Consider the following 24,069-nt stretch of genomic DNA (forward strand, 5'->3'; position numbering starts at 1 on the left):
AATGACTCCAGGAGCTAAAAAGTAATCTCTAAATAAATTTAAATAATATAGGATAAGATTAAAAGACCTTATAGGACAGAAAACTCAAATATAACCTAATAAAACCAGTTAAAATTGTATGAAATAAGCAATAAAAATAGATTATCTTAAAAAAGTTAAAAAAAATAAAAAATGTATTCAAATTAAAAAGCACATAAATGAAAACTTTTGACATAGCATATGAAATGGATCACTTATAAAATTATGACCAATAGGTTTTTCTAGTCCAATATGACTATTAATTATTGTAGTCTTCAGTATATAGAAGGCTGTAGATATTCAAATCACTGTGCTGGATCACACAGGACAAAGTGCTACAATAATAAATTCAATTTAATGCAAGAAAAGCACCAGACCTTAATGGTATTTACCCCGGATTATAAAAGGAGTTAAATGTGGACATTTTTAAATCACTGTTATTATTCTTTCAGGATACTTCCCGTTCAGGAATTATGCCAAAGTATTGGAGAAATGCAAATGTAATGTCCCTAATTTAGAATGGATCAAAATCTCTGCCTGGAAATTACAGTTATGTGAGCTTGATATATGTGGACAGCATGATTAGTTGTAATCCGCATGATTTTATAAAACGATAATCTGCAAAAAATTAGGTAAAAACAATATATCACTAATTTACTTAAATTTTTTGCACACCAGTGTCTTATTAATTTTGATGCATGCTGCACTGGGTATTTATTGTATAACACCTCCAAATTTAAACTTTTTATATAGAAACATAGAATGTGATGGCAGATAAGAACCATTCAGCCCGTCTAGTCTGCCCAATTTTTTAAATACTTTCATTATTCCCTGGCCTTATCTTATAGTTAGGATAGCCTTATGCATATCCCATGCATGCTTAAACTCCTTTACTGTGTTAACCTCTACCACTTCAGCTGGAAGGCTATTCCATGCATCTACTACCATCTCAGTAAAGTAATACGTCCTGATATTTTTAAACCTTTCCCCCTCTAATTTAAGGTGATGCCCTCTTGCTGTGGTAGTTTTTCTTCTTTTAAATATAGTCTCCTCCTTTACTGTGTTGATTTCCTTTATGTATTTAAATGTTTCTATCATATCCCCCCTGTCTCGTCTTTCCTCCAAGCTATACATGTTAAGTTCCTTTAACCTTTCCTTGTAAGTTTTATCCTGCAAGCCATGAACCAGTTTAGTAGCCCTTCTCTGAACTCTCTCTAAAGTATCAATATCCTTCTGGTCTCCAGTACTGCGTACAATACTCCAAGTGAGGTCTCACCAGTGTTCTGTACAATGGCATGAGCACGTCCCTCTTTCTACTGCTAATACCTCCCCCTATACAACCAAGCATTCTGCTAGAATTTCCTGCTGCTCTATTACATTGTCTGCCTACATCCCTTAATCCCTTTCCTCAGATGTTGAGATTAGGACTCAATCAAATATTATGTACTTTCCCCTTGGGTTTTTACATCCATGATGCATTATCTTGCACGTATCCACATTAAATGTCAGTTGCCACAACTCTGACCATTTTTATAGTTTACCTAAATCATTTGCCATTTGGCTTATCCCTCCTGGAACATCAACCCTATTACATACCTTAGTATCATCAGCAAAAATACATACCTTACCGTCAAGACCTTCTGCAATATCACTAATAAAAATATTAAAGAGAATGGGTCCAAGTACAGATCCCTGCATCACTCCACTGGTACCCATGCTTCGAATATACTCAATTGTCTACAACCCTCTGTTGCCTGTCACTCAGCCACTGCCTTACCCATTCAACAATATTGGAATCCAAACTTAAAGATTGCAGTTTATTGATAAGCCTTATATGTGCAATAGTGTCAAAAGCCTTACTGAAATCTAGGTAAGCAATGTCTACTGCACCACCCTGATCTATAATTTTAGTTACCCAATCAAAAAAATCAATAAGATTAGTTTGGCATGATCTCCCTGAAGTAAACCCATGTTGTCTCTTGAAATCCATGTGTTTCTAGATAAGTACTGGCCTATAGTTGCCCAACTCCTCCCTACTACCTTTCTTGTGAATGGGCACAACATTTGCTAACTTATGAAGGTGTGTTTTTTAAAGCGTATTTAGTGGCCTTCAGATCCCATATTCTTATGGAATTGAGGATCACCGGACAGGTTGTTCGGATGGTTGGTCTGTCTTGTTTTGGCACCCATATCCAGAATTGTGGTAGATCTGTGCACATTAGGTGGGTTTCTAACTCTACCCAGCGATGGGATCCTACCTGGGACTGCCATGTTACTACCTGGGCCAGTTGTGCTGCCAGGTAGTATAGGTAGAGGTTCGGGAGCCCCAATCCGCCCCTGTACTTTGGCCGGTATAGTACCTGCCAGGCCACCCAGTGTCTTTTTTTGTGCCCATATAAAGTTATCTATGGTGCTTTGTAGCGACGTCAGATCTTATTTGGTTACTTTAACGGGTAGAGCCTGGAACAGGAACAGCAAGCAGGGTAATAATGTCATTTTAACGGCGTGCAGCCTACCTATCCAGGAGATTGGCTTTTCGTGCCATCTCTCTATGTCCTGGCAGATTGAGTGGATACTGGGTGTGTAGTTTTCGGTGTAAAGTTTGTCAGGGCCTGCTGTAAGTCTGACCCCCAGGTATTTATTGTTGGATGTCATGATTTTAAGTGTGTGAGTGGTTTTTATCCTGGTGACCTCCTCCGGGTCTGTGATGGATAAAAATTAATGTGTGTAAAATGTCTATTTACTATGTATACCTGTGTTCATTTATTACTCAAAATGGCTGCTAGAGCACCCCCTCCCATCGACTAAGACCCTCGTGTAGCAAGATGGCGTTTCCATCTATATCTACACACAAAGACAATGATGACATCACACCTTGGAGGAAGTACATCAAGATAAAACACTTAACACTTAACCAATTAAATGTTTACTTTTAATAATATCTAACCCTTAACCAATTGAAAAGTTTTACTTTCTGTATTTGCACACATTGGGATCGATCTTGGTACATTTGTTTGTGCTCTGGGTTCAGCGTATAGGGCTCTAATCCCTGTGATGGATGGTACCGGCATCCGCAGGTGTTCCAGCAGCATGAAGAGGTAGTGCCACTGTGTCAGGATCGGGACAGGGATCCAACACGCAAAGTACAAACAGGACAGGGTACGTATACCGGACCTTAGAATGGCCGGACTAACGTACGGAGAGTAAAGAGAATGGTCAGAAACAAGCCAAGGTCGAGGGAACGAGAGGACAGGTGAGCGAGGAACAAGCCAGGTCAAGGATACCAGAGGGAAACAGAGTAAGTCAAACTAGCCGGGTCGGAACCAAAGGAATAACTGAAATCGCCAGAGCACTGTGTGACTAGACAGGCTAGAACCACGACAGGGCAATGAGTGAATGGGAGAAACAGGTTTAAATACCCTGTTTACAGTGAGTATACCCGCCTCCGACGAGTCCTGAGTGGCTTCCAGTCACTTGAGTGACAGATCGGTCCGGACTGACGTCATGACGTCGGGCAGCGTGCGTGACGTCATAAAATGAGACGGATCCCTCGCGGCCGGCGTGAGAGTGTCTAGGGGAGCCGCGAGGGATGGAGGAAGCCGACCTGTTGGAGGAGTAAACTACTAAGTCTCTACCTCTTTCGGAGGTAGAGGCTTCAGGTACCCTGACACACTGTACCATGTTGAATGCCTTCTCTGTGTCCAGGGAAAGAATCAGAAAAGGCGTTCACATCCTCCCCATCCACCATATATGCTCCCCTCCTCGTATTCTCATACAGTTGCCTCGATGGCAAGAAACAGACCTGATCTGCCTCGTTGCCAGAATTTTTGCCTACACCTTCACGTCAAAATTGATGAGGGAGATGGGTCGGTAATTCGCTGCTACTGTTGCGTCTTTTCCGGGTTTGGGGATGAGCGTTATGTCACCATGAGGGTTTCCGGGTTAGGGTTTGTACCCTCCATCCACTCCGCGAACACTTTTACGAGACTTAGGGTCAGCGTTTCCCACAGGGTTTTATAATATGAGCCATCAAATCTGTCTGGCCCTGGGGCTTTGATTCCCTTTAGGGCGGTGTAACGGATCGAAGGGCACCCCGACTGGGTACCTCCGTTGAAGAATGCTTCTAGTGCTTCCTGAGGACCAAGCACTGCAGCAGACACCACAACCACCGAACCGGAGAAGCATACGAATACTCTCAAGCATATGAATGCTGTAAACAGCTGAACAGGAAAAGCATACAATCAGCTTACACTCCTGGCAATCAGCATACAATCCAATTCCCCCAATAACGAGACGACACTTCGTTTTGAGGTCAAGCAGAACTGACTCTACTGGCACATACAGCCTCTTTTATTCCCAACCCACAAACTTAGTACTGCCCACAGGGTTTTACAGAACAACCAAGCAATCCGTACAATACACACAGACACTCCCACACAAAATCCTCCCCTCTGACTGTGATATGATTACTGAACACAATGGTTAATATAATTATCACAGGCAGAGAAATACAGTTTTTACCAAATAACTTCCAAAATATACATGCCACAAACATAAAAATAACATATTCAAACTCAGCACACTTTAATTATAAACATAGTCAAAATTCAGCCAATTCCATCCAGGGGTTAAAAATTTAAGGGAAAATCCTATTTGACCAAATGAAGCATGGCTTTTCTGCCCAAAACCAGTTCCACGGAGTCTTCTATCCTGGAGATAATTGGGAAGTAATCCAATTATCTCCAAGGACAGAGGCAAAACTCCATTAGCCACATGGTAGCAAAATATAATAAAATACATAAAAATATATAACTGTGCAGCTATTGCATAAAACATATACATTCAACATATCCCCAGATAGCCTAGATCTGAGTGCACATTATGACTGAATGGCGCTCAGATCACATACATAAGGTTCAATTGCCATGGAGCCAAAGTTTTTCACATAGTCTTTTGTTATACGAATTGGCTCCATGGCATATCTATCTGGGGTAACACTGCTCACATAGGGAAAGTACAGAATGACCCAGCTTTCGGGTCTTTGCAGGGGAAAATCAAGCATTTTAACATGGGGCCATAGTCACAGGGCAAGAGGCTGGCAATCAGTCTTCTCCAATGCCCAGTGGCGAAGCTGGTTTCGCCACAGGCGGTGATCGCCCCATCCACCTTCGGGACTAGGCGTTGGTAGTTTTGTCATGGGGACAAAGTCCTTGACGGCTTGGACATTAGTGATGTAGCGAACACAAACTTTTCGGTTCGCGAACGGCGGACGCTAACTTCCTCAAACGTCCGCGAAACGGCGAACCGCCATTGACTTCAATGGGCAGGCGAATTTTAAAACCCACAGGGACTCTTTCTGGGCACAATAGTGATGGAAAAGTTGTTTCAAGGGGACTAACACCTGGACTGTGGCATGCCGGAGGGGGATCCATGGCAAAACTCCCATGGAAAATTACACAGTTGATGCAGAGTCTGGTTTTAATCCATAAAGGGCATAAATCACCTAACATTCCTAAATCACAATGGATATGGATTGACACCTGACATATGACATATTGACACCTTGACATATGGATTGGCACCTGTCCTCAGAGACCCTGATACACACTGACACAGAGCAGAATAGGGACTGTTCCCCCCACATAAGGTCACTTGGCAGATATGGATTGACACCTGTACTCAGGGACCCTGATACACACTGACACAGAGCAGAATAGGGACTGTTCCTCCTACATAGGGTCCCTGATACACACTGACACAGAGCAGAATAGGGACTGTTACCCCTACATAGGGTCACTTGGCAGATATGGATTGACACCTATCCTAATGATCCCTGATACACACTGACACAGAGCAGAATAGGGACTGTTCCCCCTACATAGGGTCACTTGGCAGATATGGATTGACACCTATCCTAATGATCCCTGATACACACTGACACAGAGCAGAATAGGGACTGTTCCCCGTACCTAGGGTCACTTGGCAGATATAAATGGGCACCTGTCCTCAGGGACCCTGATGCACAATGACACAGAGCAGAATAGGGGCTGTTCCTCCTACATAGGGTCCCTGATACACACTGACACAGAGCAGAATAGGGACTGTTCCCCCTACATAGGGTCACTTGGCAGATATGGATTGACACCTATCCTAATGATCCCTGATACACACTGACACAGAGCAGAATAGGGACTGTTCCCCCTACATAGGGTCACTTGGCAGATATGGATTGACACCTATCCTAATGATCCCTGATACACACTGACACAGAGCAGAATAGGGACTGTTCCCCCCACATAGGGTCACTTGGCAGATATGGATTGACACCTGTCCTCAGGGACCCTGATACACACTGACACAGAGCAGAATAGGGACTGTTCCTCCTACATAGGGTCCCTGATACACACTGACACAGAGCAGAATAGGGACTGTTCCCCCTACATAGGGTCACTTGGCAGATATGGATTGACACCTATCCTAATGATCCCTGATACACACTGACACAGAGCAGAATAGGGACTGTTCCCCCTACATAGGGTCACTTGGCAGATATGGATTGACACCTATCCTAATGATCCCTGATACACACTGACACAGAGCAGAATAGGGACTGTTCCCCCTACATAGGGTCACTTGGCAGATATGGATTGACACCTATCCTAATGATCCCTGATACACACTGACACAGAGCAGAATAGGGACTGTTCCCCCTACATAGGGTCACTTGGCAGATATGGATTGACACCTGTCCTCAGAGACCCTGATACACACTGACACAGAGCAGAATAGGGACTGTTCCTCCTGCATAGGGTCACCATTTTTAGCCCAAGGCAGCTCTTCTCATCAGGCCTTTTTGAGTCGAATGTATCGCCCACTGTCAGTCCCTTCGGGATCCATCCCTCCCTCATCTTAATAAAGGTGAGGTAATCTAGACTTTTTTGAACTAGGCGACTTCTCTTCTCAGTGACAATACCTCCTGCTGCACTGAAGGTCCTTTCTGACAGGACACTTGAAGCGGGGCGGGCCAGAAGTTCTATCGCAAAGTGGGATAGCTCAGGCCACAGGTCAAGCCTGCACACCCAGTAGTCAAGGGGTTCATCGCTCCTCAGAGTGTCGATATCTGCAGTTAAGGCGAGGTAGTCTGCTACCTGTCGGTCGAGTCGTTCTCTGAGGGTGGATCCCGAAGGGCTGTGGCGATGCGTAGGACTTAAAAAGCTCTGCATGTCCTCCATCAACAACACGTCTTTAAAGCGTCCTGTCCTTGCCGGCGTGGTCGTGGGAGGAGGAGGATGACTTTTACCTCTTCCCCTGTTAGATTCCCGTTGTGCTGTGACATCACCCTTATACGCTGTGTAAAGCATACTTTTTAATTTATTTTGCAAATGCTGCATCCTTTCCGACTTGTTGTAATTTGGTAACATTTCCGCCACTTTCTGCTTATACCGGGGGTCTAGTAGCGTGGACACCCAGTACAGGTCGTTCTCCTTCAGCCTTTTTATACGAGGGTCCCTCAACAGGCACGACAGCATGAAAGACCCCATTTGCACAAGGTTGGATGCCGAGCTACTCATGTCCCGTTCCTCATCCTCAGTGATCTCACTGAAGGTATGTTCTTCCCCCCAGCCACGTACAACACCAGTACCTATCTGGTACCCGTGGTGTGGTTGGTCTTCCTCCTCCTTCCTCCTCCTCCTCAAAGCCACATTCCTCCTCTGAATCCTCTTCCTCACAATCCTCTTCCAGCGTTGCCGCAGGTCCAGCAAGCGATGCTGATAAGGCTGTTTTTTGTGGTGATGGTGACCACAACTCTTCCTCTTCCTCTTCACGCTCATCTACGGCCTGATCCAGCACTCTTCGCAGGGCACGCTCCAGGAAGAAAACAAATGGTATGATGTCGCTGATGGTGCCTTCGGTGCGACTGACTAGGTTTGTCACCTCCTCAAAAGGACGCATGAGCCTACAGGCATTGCGCATGAGCGTCCAGTAACGTGGCAAAAAAATCCCCAGCTCCCAACGGCTTTTTCTTGTTGGAGCAGGCCGTCGAACATTAGGAGTGTTGAATTCCAATGTGTCGGGCTGTCGCAAATCAAGCGCCTCACTGGCATGTTGTTTCGCCGCTGGATATCTGCAAAGTGCGCCATGGCCGTGTAGGAACGCCTGAAATGGCCACACACCTTCCTGCTTGCTTCAGGACGTCCTGTAAGCCTGTGTACTTATGCACAAAGCGTTGTACAATCAGATTACACGCATGTGCCATGCACGGCACATGTGTCAACTTGCCCAACTTCAATGCCGCCAACAAATTTGTTCCGTTGTCACAAACCACTTTGCCGATATCCAGTTGCTGCGGAGTCAGCCACTTTTCCACCTGTGCGTTCAGGGCGGACAGGAGTGCTTGTCTGGTGTGACTCTCTGCTTTCAAGCAAGTCAAACCCAAGACGGCGTGACACTGCCGTATCCGGGATGTGGAATAGTACCTGGGGAGCTGGGGGGGTGCCGTTGATGTGGAGCAAGGCGCAGCAGCAGAAGAGGACTCAGCCGAGGAGGTTATGGAACAGGATGGAGTAGTGGAGGTGGCAGCAGGCCTGCCTGCAAGTCGTGGCGGTGTCACCAACTCCTCTGCAGAGCCACGCATTCCATGCTTGGCAGCCGTCAGCAGGTTTACCCAATGCGCAGTGTAGGTGATATACCTGCCCTGACCATGCTTTGCAGACCAGGTATCAGTGGTCAGATGGACCCTTGCCCCAACACTGTGTGCCAGACATGCCATTACTTCCTTTTGCACAATCGAGTACAGGTTGGGGATTGCCTTTTGTGAAAAGAAATTTCGGACGGGTACCTTCCACTGCGGTATCCCAATAGCCACAAATTTTTTGAACGCCTCAGACTCCACCAGCTTGTATGGTAAAAGCTGGCGGGCTAATAGTTCAGACAAGCCAGCTGTCAGACGCTGGGCAAGGGGGTGACTTTGTGGCATTGGCTTCTTACGCTCAAACATGTCCTTGACAGACACCTGACTGTGGGCAGATGAGCGGGAACTGCTCAAGGCGAGAGACGGAGTGGCGGATGGTTGAAAGGGGGCAAGGAGGACAGCAGTGGTTGACATGGCTGAAGATGCTGGACCAGGAGGAGGATGGCGGCTTTGAGTTTGTGTGCTGCTTGTACTCATGTGTTGATCCCATAGACGTTTGTGATGTGCGATCATGTGCCTACGCAAAGCAGTTGTACCTAGGTGGGTGTTGGACTTCCCACGACTCAGTTTCTTGTGGCACAGGTTGCAAATGGCATCGCTGTTGTCAGAGGCAGACACACAAAAAAAATGCCACACTGCTGAGCTCTGCAATGACGGCATTCTGGTGGTGGACACAGCATGCATCTATTGGCGTGCTGTCGGGCTGACCCTGGGTGCCGATGCATGCTGTCTGACTGTGCCACTAGCTCCTTGTGACGACCTCCCCCTGCTTCAAACTCGTCTCCTCCTCCTCCTCTCTGTCTCCCCATCTGAACTTTAACACCAGAGGCATACCGAAGGCGGTTTCGAGAGTTGAAAAAGGCAGATAAAGACTCACATGCCGAGTGGGCTTGTAGGTTGCAGCGGGCGGCCCTTGGCTGGGTGCAAGCCAGCAAGGCTCGATCCATGGAAGATGTGATACAAATGTTGCTCATGGAACAATTCTATGATGGAGTAACAACGGATGTACAGGAGTGGGTAAGAGACCGCAACCCTGTATCCCTCACAGAGGCGGCTAGGAAGGCGGATGAGTACCTAGATGCATGCAGGTCACAGAAACCGGTAGCCCCAAAAGTCACAATGAAAACCTTTGGGGGAACAAACTACCCCCCTGTACCACCCCGACAGCTACCACCACCACCACCAGCAGCTGTGCAACCACGTTTCCGCCAACCTAGCTCTGGGCCCTGTCATCACTGCCAGAAGTGGGGGCATTACAAAAGAGAGTGCCCACAACTCCGAGACCGATCCTCATGGATCCGACCAGGGCCCCCACCACCCCCGAGAGCCACTGCCCATCACTACCAGGAGGAGCCACCAGTTGCTTATGGCTCCGCGGTTCCTGTCACCACCATAGAACAGTGGGAGGTACTACACAAAGCTAACCCACTACAAGCCCATGCCGATAACCGCCAGCACCACAGACAGACGGTATACCTGGAGGGAAAAGCAGTACAGGGGCTCCGAGACTCTGGTGCCACTATAACCCTGGTCAAAAGCCACTTGGTCGCCGACAAGGCCAAGACTAACCGGACTATAGCCGTCAGAGTTGCTGGGGGAGCCGTCTACCGGCTGGACACTGCCAACGTCCATTTGCATTGGGGAGCGGGGGCAGGGAGGGTGGAGGTGGGGTTGATGCCCCAGTTACCCGCAGAGGTGGTACTGGGAAATGATTTGGGAAAGCTCACATCTGCTTTTGAGCCACAACCCACCATCACTGAGGAAGCACACCCAGTGGTCACCCGACAACAGGCCCGCACCCAGGACTACAACACACTGCCGGAGGTCCAGGTAAGAGAACCTTTCCCTTCCCTAGACTGTGTCCCCTGGACAGGGGGAAGATTTGTATGGGAGGGACAGCTGTTATACCGGGAGTCCGACAAGAAAGTAGAGGGGTCAGACCCGATTGTGTTAAGGCAATTAGTGGTACCACAGAGGTACCGAGCCGAATTGCTGCGGATAGCACACGACATTCCGCTATCCGGGCATTTAGGGGTTAGTCGGACCAGATACCGACTGACGCAAAATTTCTTTTGGCCGGGAGTTAGCCAGGAAGTACGGAAGTATTGTAATACCTGTGACATGTGCCAGAGGGTGGGGAAGAGGGGAGACCGGCGGAAAGCAAAACTGCATCCACTACCGATAATTGAGGAACCCTTCCACCGAATAGCGGTGGATATCATAGGCCCCCTCCAGAAACCTAGCCCTTCCGGCAAGAGGTACATCCTCACGGTGGTAGACTACGCTACCCGATACCCCGAGGCAGTGGCCCTGACAAATATCCACGCTGAGACAGTGGCCGAGGCCCTGATGCAGATCTTCTCCCGGGTAGGGTTACCTAGGGAGATCATCTCGGATCAGGGTACTCAGTTTACTGCCGAGATCACCCAACAACTCTGGAGGCTGTGCAATGTTAAGTCCATTATTAGTGCCCCATACCACCCCCAGACCAACGGGCTCTGTGAAAGGTTCATTGGCACCGTAAAAGCAAATGCTCCGAACCTTTGCTGAGACTCATAAGGACTGGGAGCGATTCCTGCCGCACCTCCTCTTTGCTTACAGGGAAGTGCCTCAGGAATCAACGGGATTTTCCCCATTTGAGTTATTATTTGGGAGGAGGGTAAGAGGACCCCTAGATCTCATCCGAGAACATTGGGAGGGAGACCGGAGTGCAGACGGTACCCCCATCATACCCTATGTGTTGGCACTTCGGGACCGACTGGAGGCCCTAACTAAGATAGTAGGAGAGAACCTCCAGGCGGCCCAGACGCGTCAGCGTACATGGTATGATCGGGGCGCCAGGGACCGTAGCTTCCAGGTGGGACAGAAAGTTTTAATTTTAAAACCTGTCCGACATGATAAGCTGCAGGCCGCATGGCAAGGCCCTTATAGAGTCGTGGAACAGAGATGTGACACCACTTACATAATTGGCCCCTGCACAGGAACTGGAGGGCGACGCATGCTCCATGTGAACATGCTAAAGCCCTACCGGGAACGTTCAGAGGAGGTGACAGCGATTTGTGCACCCACCTCCGACGAGTGTGACAGCCTTCCCCTTCCAGATCTGCTGGAAGATGGGAAGCTGTCTGGAGATTTAGGAGAAGTTGTACTGGGAGACCGGCTGAGTCCACAGGAGCGTATCGAGGTACAGCAGCTGTTGCGAGAGAAGCAAGAAACTTTCTCTAATGTACCTGGGTACACTCCTCTGGCAACTCACCGGGTCGAGACCCCAGGGCAACTACCCATGCGCCAGACCCCCTACCGCATCCCAGAAGCGGTGAGAGAAAACATGCGCAAGGAGATCGATGAGATGCTCCAACTGGGGGTGATAGAGCCCTCAGATAGCCCATGGGCCTCTCCGGTAGTCCTCGTGCCGAAGCGAGACGGTACGACTCGCTTCTGCGTGGACTATAGGAGATTAAATGAGAAAACCGTGTCAGACGCCTATCCTATGCCCCGGATAGACGAGTTACTAGACAGAATGGCCAGGGGCCAATACCTCACCACTATTGACTTGTGTAAAGGATATTGGCAAATCCCCCTGGCCCCAAACGCCATCCCGAAGTCGGCCTTTGTCACCCCATTTGGCTTGTATCAGTTTAAGGTCATGCCATTTGGGATGAAAAACGCCCCAGCTACCTTCCAGAGGATGGTAGATCGACTTCTGGATGGATTCCAGGACTATACCTGTGCCTACCTGGACGATATTGCTATTTTTAGCAATACGTGGCAAGAACACTTGGCTCATATAGGAGCTGTACTAGACAGGATAAGGGAAGCTGGTTTGACCCTGAAGCCGGCTAAGTGTAGTATCGGAATGGCTGAGGTGCAGTACCTGGGACATAGAGTAGGGTGCGGTAAACAGAAGCCCGAACCTGCCAAAGTAGAGGCCGTAGCTCAGTGGCCCACCCCTAGGACTAAGACCCAGGTGTTAGCATTTCTAGGGACCGTGGGGTATTACAGGAAGTTTGTCCCCAATGATAGCGCCCTGGCCAAACCCCTCACAGACCTGACCCGTAAGAACCTTCCCCGCTAAGTAAACTGGACCCCGGAGTGTGAGCAGGCATTCCAACAACTGAAAAATGCACTGATAAATGCCCCTGTCTTGGCAGCTCCCAATCCAACTAAACAATTTCTTGTTCACACAGCCGCTTCTATGTTTGGATTGGGAGCAGTACTGAGCCAAGTCGGGGTCGATGGCGGAGAACATCCCGTGGCTTACATCAGTCGTAAGCTGTTACCTAGAGAAGTAAGCTACGCCGCCATCGAAAAAGAATGCCTGGCTGTGGTGTGGGCCCTAAAGAAACTGCAGCCCTATCTGTACGGACAGCCCTTTTCCTTGCTCACGGATCACAACCCGTTAGTATGGCTGAACCGGGTGGCTGGGGACAATGCCAGGCTGCTGCGCTGGAGTTTGGCGCTGCAGCCCTTTGACTTTAATATCCAGTACCGACCGGGTAAGCAGAATGGAAATGCTGACGGGTTGTCCAGACAAACTGACCTAGAAAAATGATCCGTGAGCCCCGGACATCCCCAAGCCGATCCGTGTTGGATCAGACTGTGTATGCCGGCTTGTGGGCAAGGGGGAGCAGTGTAGCGGAACCCTATTGTGGCTGTCCTCCCTGTATTATGGATTGCCCTCATCTACCCTGTTAGTCTGGGGGGGCAAAGGGGAAAAGTGTGGCGAAACCGACCTCGCCACGTGTCCTTGGAGGGGGCTGCTTGCCCGCCTCTTGCCTTTGGACTATGGCCCTGCAGGTTAAACTGTTTATTTTCCCTGCAGAAAGGCTTATTCGTGTGATCTGAGTGCCATTCATCTAATAATGTGCAGTCAGATCAAAGCTATCTGGGGATATGTAGAAATGTGTGTTTTATGTACTAAATGTATCAGTATGTAATTTTATGTCTTTTACTGTCTTTTTGTCTGCCATGTGGGTAATGGAGTTTGGCTCTGTCTTTGGAGATAATTAGATTCCTTCTCCAATTATCTCCAGGGCAGAAGGGAGGAAGCCAGGATGCATTGTGGGGATGGTTTTACTTTTACTGTTTGAGCCAGATTAAAATACAATCAGCCAGGGGGAACAAAAGATACTTTTACTAACTTTTGAACCCCTGGTCTGATTCATGCCATTTTTTTATATGTTATTCCCCAGAATGGATTGATTGTGAATATGTATTTTTATGCGAATGTGATGAATATTATAGAAGTTATGAATATAGTGTAAAAGTTATGTTTGAAACTGTACAATAATGGGATTATGTGTCACACTAAGGGGAGGGGATGTGTGGGTTGTACCCAAGATACCATTGGTTGTTTTATGCCTCCCCCTGGGTGTGGCTTGTCTGTGTACAGTTGTAATAAAAGGCAGGCTGGATGTACCAGCCAGGAGTTCTGTTCCTGAAACTGTGTGTCGTCCAGTTATTGGGATTGCTGTGGGGATATCGCTGTGTTACTTTGCCTGCTGGAAACTCTGCCTATGGATCTACTATTGCCTTGTTCCTGAGCCTTCCTGGGATCGTCAGTGGAGAATAGCTGTGGGATATCAGCTCTCCGCTACACTGTCTCCCTCTGGACCTTGCCACTCTGCCAGTCGGGTGTCTGTACTCAGTATTCTGTTTCCCCTTTTGCCCCGTAGAGCTGGTCTGTATTCTGTCTGAGCTTGCCAGCATTCGTCTTTGTCGGCTCTCAGTATGTTGGGAGCCCACAGCTTATCCGCACTTAGGTTTCTGTAGTGCATTTCCTGTCAGGTCCCCCTGTCGCCCACCCGATTGACCTCCCTTTTTCCCTTCTAGGCGTACAACTGGTTGGTATTACGGTTTTGGGTAGTGCATTTTGTTCTCGCAGTTTGCATGTCGCCTTCACAGGGTTTGTAGTCATTGTATTCGTCTGCGTCCTGCCTTGTTGGTACTAAGTTATCCGGGGGGCTGGTGTGGGGCTCAAAGAGTGATCACATGGCCCCCTATAGCTGGCTGTGGATCTGCCAGCAGGGGAACTGTCTGAAATGTCAGACAGTTCCCATGCTGGTGCAAAGTAAAAAAAAAATAATTGAACATGTTTTAAAATAAAATAAATGTATTTAGAAAAGTCCCTGGAGGACTGAAACGTTGACACCATTTACTGGAAATTTGATGCTTTGAATAAACAGCACAATTTGAAACAATTCTGAGTCCTGTGAGTGCACTTCAAACAAAGATGTATATATATATATATATATATATATATATATAACGTGATACGTAATGTATATCAATGTTAATATAAGTACATATATTAATCTTAAAATAGACTTAGAATGACATTCTATATATATCTATAAATAAAATACAAATACATGCAAATATTTATTTATAGATAAATATATATAATTACATAAATAACTACATAAGTATACACGTAGAATTTAAATACATATATGTATATATATATATATAAAAATTCTACGTGTATGCTTAAGTAATATTTTAACATAATTATGTGATTTAATTAATTAAAATTTGATTGACGTGCCCGACAACCCATACAGCAAGTGCAGAGAATTAAACACGCTATATTTAACCCTGTAACTTTCCAAGACACCATAAAACCTGTACATGGGGGGTACTGTTTTACTCGGGAGACTTCGCTGAACACAAATATTAGTGTTTCAAAATGATAAATTGTATTACCACGATGATACATTTAGTAAAAGTGACTTTTTTTGCATTTTTCACACACGAACTGCACTTTTACTGACGATATTACTGTTGTAATATGTTTTACTGTTTGGAAACACTTATGTTTGTGTTCAGTGAAGTCTCACAAGTATAACAGTACCCCCTATGTACAGGTTTTATGGTGTTTTGGAAAGTTAGAGAGTCAAATATAGGCCAAACTTGCATTTAATTTTTTTCACATAGAAATTTGCCAAATTGGTTACGTTGCATTTGAGACCGTATGGTAGCCCAGGAATGAGAATTACCCCCATGATGGCATACCATTTGAAAAAAAAAAAAAAACAACCCAAGGTATTGCAAATGGGGTATGTCTAGTCATTTTTAGTAGGCACTTAGTCACAAACACTGCCCAAATATTATTTTTTTGCTTTTTTCACACAAAAACAACAATGAACGCTAACTTTGGCCAGTGTTTGTGACTAAGTGGGCTACTATAAAAGACTGGACATACCCCACTTGCAATACCTTGGGTTGTCTTCTTTTGCAAATGGTATGCCATCATGGGGGTAAATCTCACTCCTGGGCTACCACACGGTCTCAAAGGCAACATAACCAATCTGGCAAATTTCAATTTGAAAAAACTGAAAAATGGAATGTGCTATATTTAACCCTTTAACTTCCCAAAACACCGTAAAAACTTTTAATGGGGGGGGGGGGGGGGGTACTGTTGTACTCGTGAGACTTTGCTGAATCCAAATATGTGCTTTTTTTTGCAGTTAACGCTAACGGGATTATGACATTTACAGCTAAAATGTCTACAATTTTCTTTAAAAATCTTAGTTTCTCACAGTTTTTTAAATTTTATTCATGATAAATTATGTTTCAAATATGAATAGTTCATGAGAAATTAAAGCCCAGTTTCTCCTGAACAAAATTATATAAAATAAGTGTGGGTGCACTTAATATGAAAGAGGTGAATTACGGTTGAACAGACATATAGCGCAAATACCAGTTTTTGTTTACATTTTGTTTTGATCAGAACATGTACTATTGACTCCGTCCTGAAGGGGTTAACCCGTTAACGCCATTACGACGTTCTATGCCGTCCCGCATTAAGTGGGCTTTAAAGCCGTTGCGGCGGCATAGAACGCCGTAACGGCTGTGAGCCCTGGAGCGCCCGGGATACTTACCTACCCGGCGTTCCGCTTCGGGAGGACTGCCTCACAGCCCAGGCAGCCCTCCCACGGCAAAAGAAGCCCCCGGGGGCCATGTGATCACTCTCAAAGAGCGATCACATGGCCCCCTATAGCTGGCTGTGGATCTGCCAGCAGGGGGACTGTCTGAAATGTCAAACAGTCCCCCTGCTGGTTGGAAAGTAAAAAAAAGAAATATTAGACATGTTATAAAATTAAATAAATGTATTTATATATATACGGATAATTACAATAATAAATAAATAAAATAATAAAATTAATAAATAAAATATTGAAACAATATTTAATATAAATTATATATTCATATGTAATTTCATTCTAACTGTATTTTGTTATTAATATATATATATATTGGTAACAAAATACACTTAGAATGACATTCTATATATATATCTATCTATATATAATACAAATAACCGCAAATATATATATATATAGATAAATACATATAATTACATAAAAGATTACATTAGTATACACGTAGAATTTAAATACCTATAAATGCATATATATTAAAATTCTACATGTAAATTTAAGTAATATTTTAACATAATTATGTGATTTGATTAATTAAAATTTGATTGACAACACAGGGAGAAAGTGCAGAGAATTTAATTCGAAGCACTATATTTGACCCTGTAACTCTCCAAGACACCATAAAACCTGTACATGGGGGTACTGTTTTACTTGGGAGACTTTGCTGAACTCAAATATTAGTGTTTCAAACTGGTAAATTGTATTACAACGATGATATTTTAAGTAAAAGTGATGTTTTTTGCATTTTTACAAATGGACTGCACTTTTATGGACTCTATTATTGTTGTAATATGTTTTACTGTTTTAAAACACTAATATTTGTGTTTAGTGAAGTCTCCCGAGAATAACAGTACCCCCCATGTACAGGTTTTATGGTGTTTTGAAAAGTTAGAGAGTCACATATAAGGCTTGCATTTCATTTTTTTGACATTGAAATTTGCCAGATTGGTTATGTTGCCTTTGAAAGCGTATGGTAGCCCAGGAATGAGAATTACCGCCATGATGGCATACCATTTGCAAAAGTAGACAACCCAAGGTATTGCAAGTGGGGTATGTCCAGTCTTTCTTAGTAGCCACTTAGTCACAAACACTGTGACTTATTATTATTTAGGGCCACACAGGGGTGGGGGTCGGGGGGGAGGACAGTAGGTCCCCCCCCTTGTTGTTATTTATGGCCCCCACCCACCGCTCAGGGGTGGGGGCTGTGGGGGGAGGACATTAGGTACATCCAATTCCCCTTCCTGCTTTGCTCACTTAACAATATTACAAATACGCCTCCTGTCTCTGTGAGCAGTAGCTTTGGGAAGACATCTCATAAGACCACCATTGTCCATCTCCACACCTCTTATAGAAGCCCCCAACAATAACTGCTTTCTATTAGGCCTCACCATAGTCTTCAAGCCTGTCTCCCCCAACACCACTACACTTGGTGCCTGAGCCTGTCTCCCCAACACCACTACACTTGGTGCCTGAGCCTGACTCCCCAACACAACTACACTTGGTGCCTGAGCCTGTCTCCAGAACACCACTACACTTGATGCCTGAGCCTGCATCCAAATCTCCAAAAAGTGGAACATGAAACAAATGCATAACAACTATTACACTGAACTAAGTCTGCCATTTTAATGAGGTGAATAATTTAAATCATACAGATCTAATTTTTTTTTGTCCTCCTTAATACCTCAGATTACCTCCAGTTTATCTCCAGAATATCTCCAATCACACACTTAGAAGCAGCACTTAGATGTAGCAACCAAGATATATATATATATATATATATATATATATATATATATATATATATATTAAACAAAATGGCTGCACACACACATATATATGTATATATGTATGTATGTGTGTGTTTATGTTGATTGCAGTTTGTTTTGAGTGCAGTTTGTTTTGATTGCACTTTGCCACTTTATCTTTTTATATTGGTTTCTAATGGTTTTCTAAAATACCAGTCATGTTAAACTATGAAGTCATTCTCTGAAGTAATCAATAGAAGTATAAATTAGGATGTGATGTGATCTATCAAGCATTTGCAGTGTTATTCACTAGTGAGAATTCAAAGCAAATTTAAACGTTATGGGCGAAGTAGCCAAACTAGAAGCATAGCTAGCGTAGAGAATGTTTCCATGTTGACTATTTTTACAGTGAATTTGAAATTTTCTTTGAAATCACTTGCAATTCTCACTTTAGTGAATAACCCATGTACATGTTTTTTACAAAAGGTTTCTGTAAAATTTAAAAGCAATTAGATCAGATGAAAATCATTGTTCCGGGATTGCACATTTAAGATAGAGTGCAAAGAGTAGTTGTCAATGCAAACTGTTGTAAGTGGAGTCCTTCAATACCATGAGCATTAAACGCTATATATCTGTGTTTGCATATGAAGCAAAACTAGGCAAGGTAATACAGAGTAAACAGGATTTTACTTTGATTTCACAAATTGTGGGCAACCAACAGGCAGATGAGATTTAATGTAGATAAATGCAAAGGAAAACAATGATTACTGACATTATCAAAGTGTAAGGAACGGGGTGCTGTTAAAAGTTATATTTTCTATTTAATATATTGACATGTGCTATGAGGAGGTCTGCTGTGTAATAAGCTTTCTGGTTTCACAATGGAATCCATTTACAAATCAAAGGAGGTTGTCATCAAAGGGTACACAATATATGACTTATTTAGATTTGTGAAACAAGCCTTTCCAGTGTGTATTTACTAAATGTTGTGTACATCTTTCCTATAAGGGTTTCAAGAGTCATGTTATCTAGAGATCAGAACATCAGAGTAATTAACATCTAGGTGTAACAATGGAAGAATGTGCTTTCCCAACCCATCTTGTCTCTAAAAGCAGTCCAGGCCTGCTCTCAATCTACCAAAAAAAAACAAACAACCCTATCTGGTAACTTCTTACAGAATGTTCTAGTATAGCTGGAGGGAAAAGATCAAAGTGAAAGACTTGTGTAAAGACAGGACTGTATGGAAAAAGGGGTCTGTATTAACAACTTTTGGAAGGTGAAAGGGATTCTGGCATATGTAGTTAAGGATTGCAAGAATCAGTTTTTTAAAAAAAAGGATAAGGCGGTCAGTCTCCTTTTCTCTTTTGGGCAATACAATGCAGCAGAGGTCCCATGGTGAACTGAGAGACAGTCCTAGATTACCCAAGATGAAGTTGCATGGAGAAGATCTTTATTTAAATGTTTAAGTATTGCCCTTTTTCTGTGCATCTTTTGGTTATGGATGTGTTTACAATGTGTACTGTATGTATATTCCTTTAATATCTGTAACAGTAACCTAAATCAATATTAACAATACATTTTTATACACTTGCATTTGTGTCGTATTTGCCACACATTCCCTAAAAGAATAACCTTGTAAGAGGGTAATAATTTCTTACAAAATTATACACAGATCAGCCACAACATTAAAATTCTGACAGGTGAAGTAATTAACATTGATTATATAATTACAATGGTATGATATGAATTTAAAACATATGAAAATGTGTTTTTACTCATCTTTCTCCTCCTGACCCTGCCTTTATGGCTGAGAACATAAGAAAGCATTGGGAGGTTATTGTACCTACAAGGCAAAAGGCCTTGCAGTGCCAATGCGCATCTCCTCATAGAGATGCATAGAATCAATAAATCTCTACGGAGAATGTTCAGCACCTCCATGCAGAGCATGGAGACGCTGAACCTTGGTGCTACATACACCACACAGACATTTTTTATGAAAATGCAGTGTTAACAATAAAAGAGTAGACCTGTAGGTACACATTAAGCTGTAGTAGTTATGGTGGCTATATCGTTTCTATAAAGCAATGTTGTGTTTAACTGAGCATTCCTAAGGATTTAAAAGCAATGCTTATAATTGTGAGACTTGAAATTGCTGTTTAGTGAATGAGTGCATGCGCTGAACTTTGTATGTTGTATAAATTGGCCCAACAGAACCCTATAATGTACGTATGTTCAGGTGAGTGCAGCCCTCTTTGTTTCATATATATGAATATATTTAGGAGATTATTGAATTCTACATTTGGTTCATATATATATTGAACCAAATGTAGAATTCTTCATGTGTTTCAATAATCTCCTAAATTTCAGAATCTTGAGTTTCAGAACCTTAAATATGCATACTGTTTATGTTTTGTGTGTATTTATAGGATTCATTTTGCACAAGCTTTTTTTTTTTTTTTAAATAGTCCTCAAGCTCTTACCAGATCAAAAATGAGTCCTTTTGAGGCAGGAACAGCAAGAATTAACCCAGACATAAACACCAAAATAAAAAAAATGGCTTCCATAGTATGACTTATAATAATGTATTTCTTTGTGCTAAAGCAGTTCAGTAAAGATTCAGTATTGCTGTCTCAACAAATATAAGTGTTACTACATAGGACACGTGAGTAGAATCCATCCATTCCCAAGAGGGAAGGAATGGTGGGAGTAAAGAAGGAGGTCCAAAAATGCATGAGAACAGAGCATCTGAGTACAGTTAAATATAACTGCACAAAAAAAGTCTCAAGTGTTTACTGAAAGTTTAATTTTTAACTAATGGTCAAGGCCTGTTTAGAGTCAAGACTGCTGCACTCAATTAAACTGATACAATATCTTGTGTTTTTTTTTTCTTTATACTGCATGAATTCATCTTACCACTCACTGGACTGGTATAATTATGTAATTATACTGTTTACTCAGAGTGCAAACCTTTGTGTATGACCCGCCAACACCGCAGAGGAATACCAAGCTGTGTATTCTAATGTTTTGTTTACTGTACATTGGAGAGGGAGATCTAAGATCATTATATAATCCATACAAATTTGGATAAAGTGTTTAACCATATGTTCTTTATTAATAAATTATAAAATTTGATCTGGAAGAAGGACAAGGAAAGAAGATTCCGAGGACTCCACACTAGCAAAATTGTTTTTCTACCCACTACTGCAATTAGTGTACACATTTTTTGTTAGGATAATGGTGGGTAGGAACAGGATTCTGCGAATTTTACTTTTTAGTAATATCATTGCAAAGTAATGATATACAATGGTCAGCCACAACATTAAAACCGCTGACTGATGAAGTAAATAATATTGATTGTATCGTTACTATGGCAACTGTCAAGGAGTGAGATATATTAAGTGAACAGACAGTGCTTAAATTCCATGTGTTGGAAGCAGAAAAAAAGGGCATTCAAAAAGATTTGAGTGAATTTGATAAAGGCCAAGTAGTGATGGCTAGACCTACAATGGGGACATGAGCATCAGGACTGGACAATTGAGCAATGGTAGCAGGTTGCCTAGTCTGATGAATCACATTTTCATTTAGATCTGAAGGTTGGCTAGGTGTCTGCAGGTTGTTTAATTGTGGAAGGAATGTCAGCACTTTGGGAAGAAAGCAGGCCGGTGGAGGCACTGTTCTGGGTACTGTTCTGCTAGGAAACCTTGGGTCCTGGCATTCATGTGGATGTTAGCTTGACACGTGCCACCTACCAAGAGATTGTTGCAAACCACATGCACTCTTTCCTGGAGAGACATATTGTGGCGAAACCGACCTCGCCACTGGGCCCTGGAGAAGCCTGTTTGCCCGCCTCCTACTTGCTGACTATGGCCCCTGGATTATTTGGGGCATATTGTATTTTATTGTGCGACTGCTGGCCCTTTAAGAACTGTCTGGGGACATATTGAGACTTTGGGTAACAATACCCTTTAAGACTATGGCCCCTGAAAACGTATGGACTTTTATTCGGTGTGTATGGCCCTTTAAGAACCGTCTGGGGACATCTTGTGACTTTGCTGAACAATGCCCCTTTAAGACTATGTCCCCAGACCTGTAAAATAACTTGCCCCTGGCTTTCTCCCTCTTGGTTCAGTAAATAGGGCTTACTGAACCAAGTACCACACAGGCGGACCACCCAGAAGTTAAAGTGTGCAGGCAATTTACCTCCCAGGCTGTGAGGTTACTGCAGGTTAATTGCACGTGGCGGCGGCCATCTTAAACTACCGAACAGCGGTGTTTTGCCGTCGAATGTCTGGAACTGAAATCGGACACTCGACTAGGCAAACACCGCTGAGACCTCCAGACTTCCAGGATTTTGTGGGGAAACTACCGAACGGCCCGCCGTTCGGTAGAAAGAAACTCACGAACTAGGGGATTCATGCGAATCCCCCTTAGTCTCTATAACACCAGTAATTTTTCTGTTTCATTCCCTTTTCTGTGACCGACCGCAGGGCCAAAATGCATGGAACTGTTTTCGGATACTTTACCCATGCGGTCGGTCAAATCTTTGGAACCCCATATCTCCCGAACTGTTCATCCGAATGACTTGAATTTTGGATATGTTTCCCCCCTGAATAAGGGCTATCCAGCGATGCTGGATTTAAAGGTGTACCCCCTGTTTTTGGGGTACATCCAGAACTTGGCTGGAAAAGTGTACCGGATAATTGGGTTTAATGTTATCTGAGGGGAGGGGATGTGTGGGCGGAACCATGTAGGTGATTGGTTATTTTATGCCTCCCCCTGGGTGTGGCCTGTATGTGGATTATTGTAATAAAAGCCAGGCTGGATGAGCCAGTCCAGAGTTCCTGTTTTACCCTCAAAGTGATGTGTCGTCTCATTATTGGGGGGAAGGATTTATTGCATGCTGTTCCAGTTGACTGCTAGGAGTACAAGCCTATTCGTATGGTTCCTATTCAATGGTCTACAGCATTCATATGCTTGGGAGAATTTAAAAGGTTTCTCGGATTCGGTGATTGTGGTGTCTGCCAGAGTGCTTGGAGTCCTCAGGAAGCACTAGGAGCATCCATTAACGGAGGTACCAAGTCGGGGTGCCAGGCGATCCGTTACACATCTGTACATCAAGTTCAGTATTTTTCAAACCTGTTTTTGCTGTTGATCAAAAAGAAGGAAGAAAACACAGTTTGAAGCATTTTTTAATCTTCCAACAACTAGAAAAAAAATCCTTCTACCACAAAATAGCAGTCAGATCTCTCCTTGGATCAAAAAAGCTTTTACCCCACCTACTAAATATTATATCCATGAATGTTATGTTTTTGAAAGTATTCATTCAATTGTTGTTTAACCCCTTAAGGAACGCGGAAGTATCAGGTATGTCCGACAAAAAATGGTCCTTAAGGGTCCTTTTCCTTAAGGTAAACTTGAGCGCTGGACAGTCTTATGGTATTACACGATTGCCAGCCAGTCTTGGTCTATGGTATTACAGTCTATGGTATTACACAATGTCTTGATGTCAAGGCATTGTGTAATAACCCCCTACACTGCCGGGGACCCAAGTAATCCCCCCCCCCCCCCATACCACCCCCGAGGGGTCGAGGCACTCAGTTAAAATAGTTTTAAAAAAAATTAAATAAAAATAAAAACATTAAATAATAAAAAAATTAACCCCTGCCCTCCC

The 24,069-nt window shown here is 43.9% G+C and overlaps 1 protein-coding gene across 1 annotated transcript in view; it reads right to left on the reverse strand.

Annotated features, from left to right (window-relative positions):
- The window catches only part of LOC134590822 (colipase-like), a 149,838-nt gene extending 128,820 nt beyond the window's left edge, over nt 1-21,018 (reverse strand). The window contains exon 1 of the mRNA XM_063444428.1: nt 20,879-21,018. Coding sequence (XP_063300498.1) covers nt 20,879-20,962 — 84 coding nt within the window. The 5' untranslated portion in view covers nt 20,963-21,018. The remainder of the gene's footprint in view (nt 1-20,878) is intronic.
- Nucleotides 21,019-24,069: the final 3,051 nt, after the last annotated feature.

The sequence above is a fragment of the Pelobates fuscus genome, chromosome 1, assembly GCF_036172605.1.
Source record: "Pelobates fuscus isolate aPelFus1 chromosome 1, aPelFus1.pri, whole genome shotgun sequence".
In the NCBI taxonomy this organism is placed as follows: Eukaryota; Metazoa; Chordata; class Amphibia; order Anura; family Pelobatidae; genus Pelobates; species Pelobates fuscus.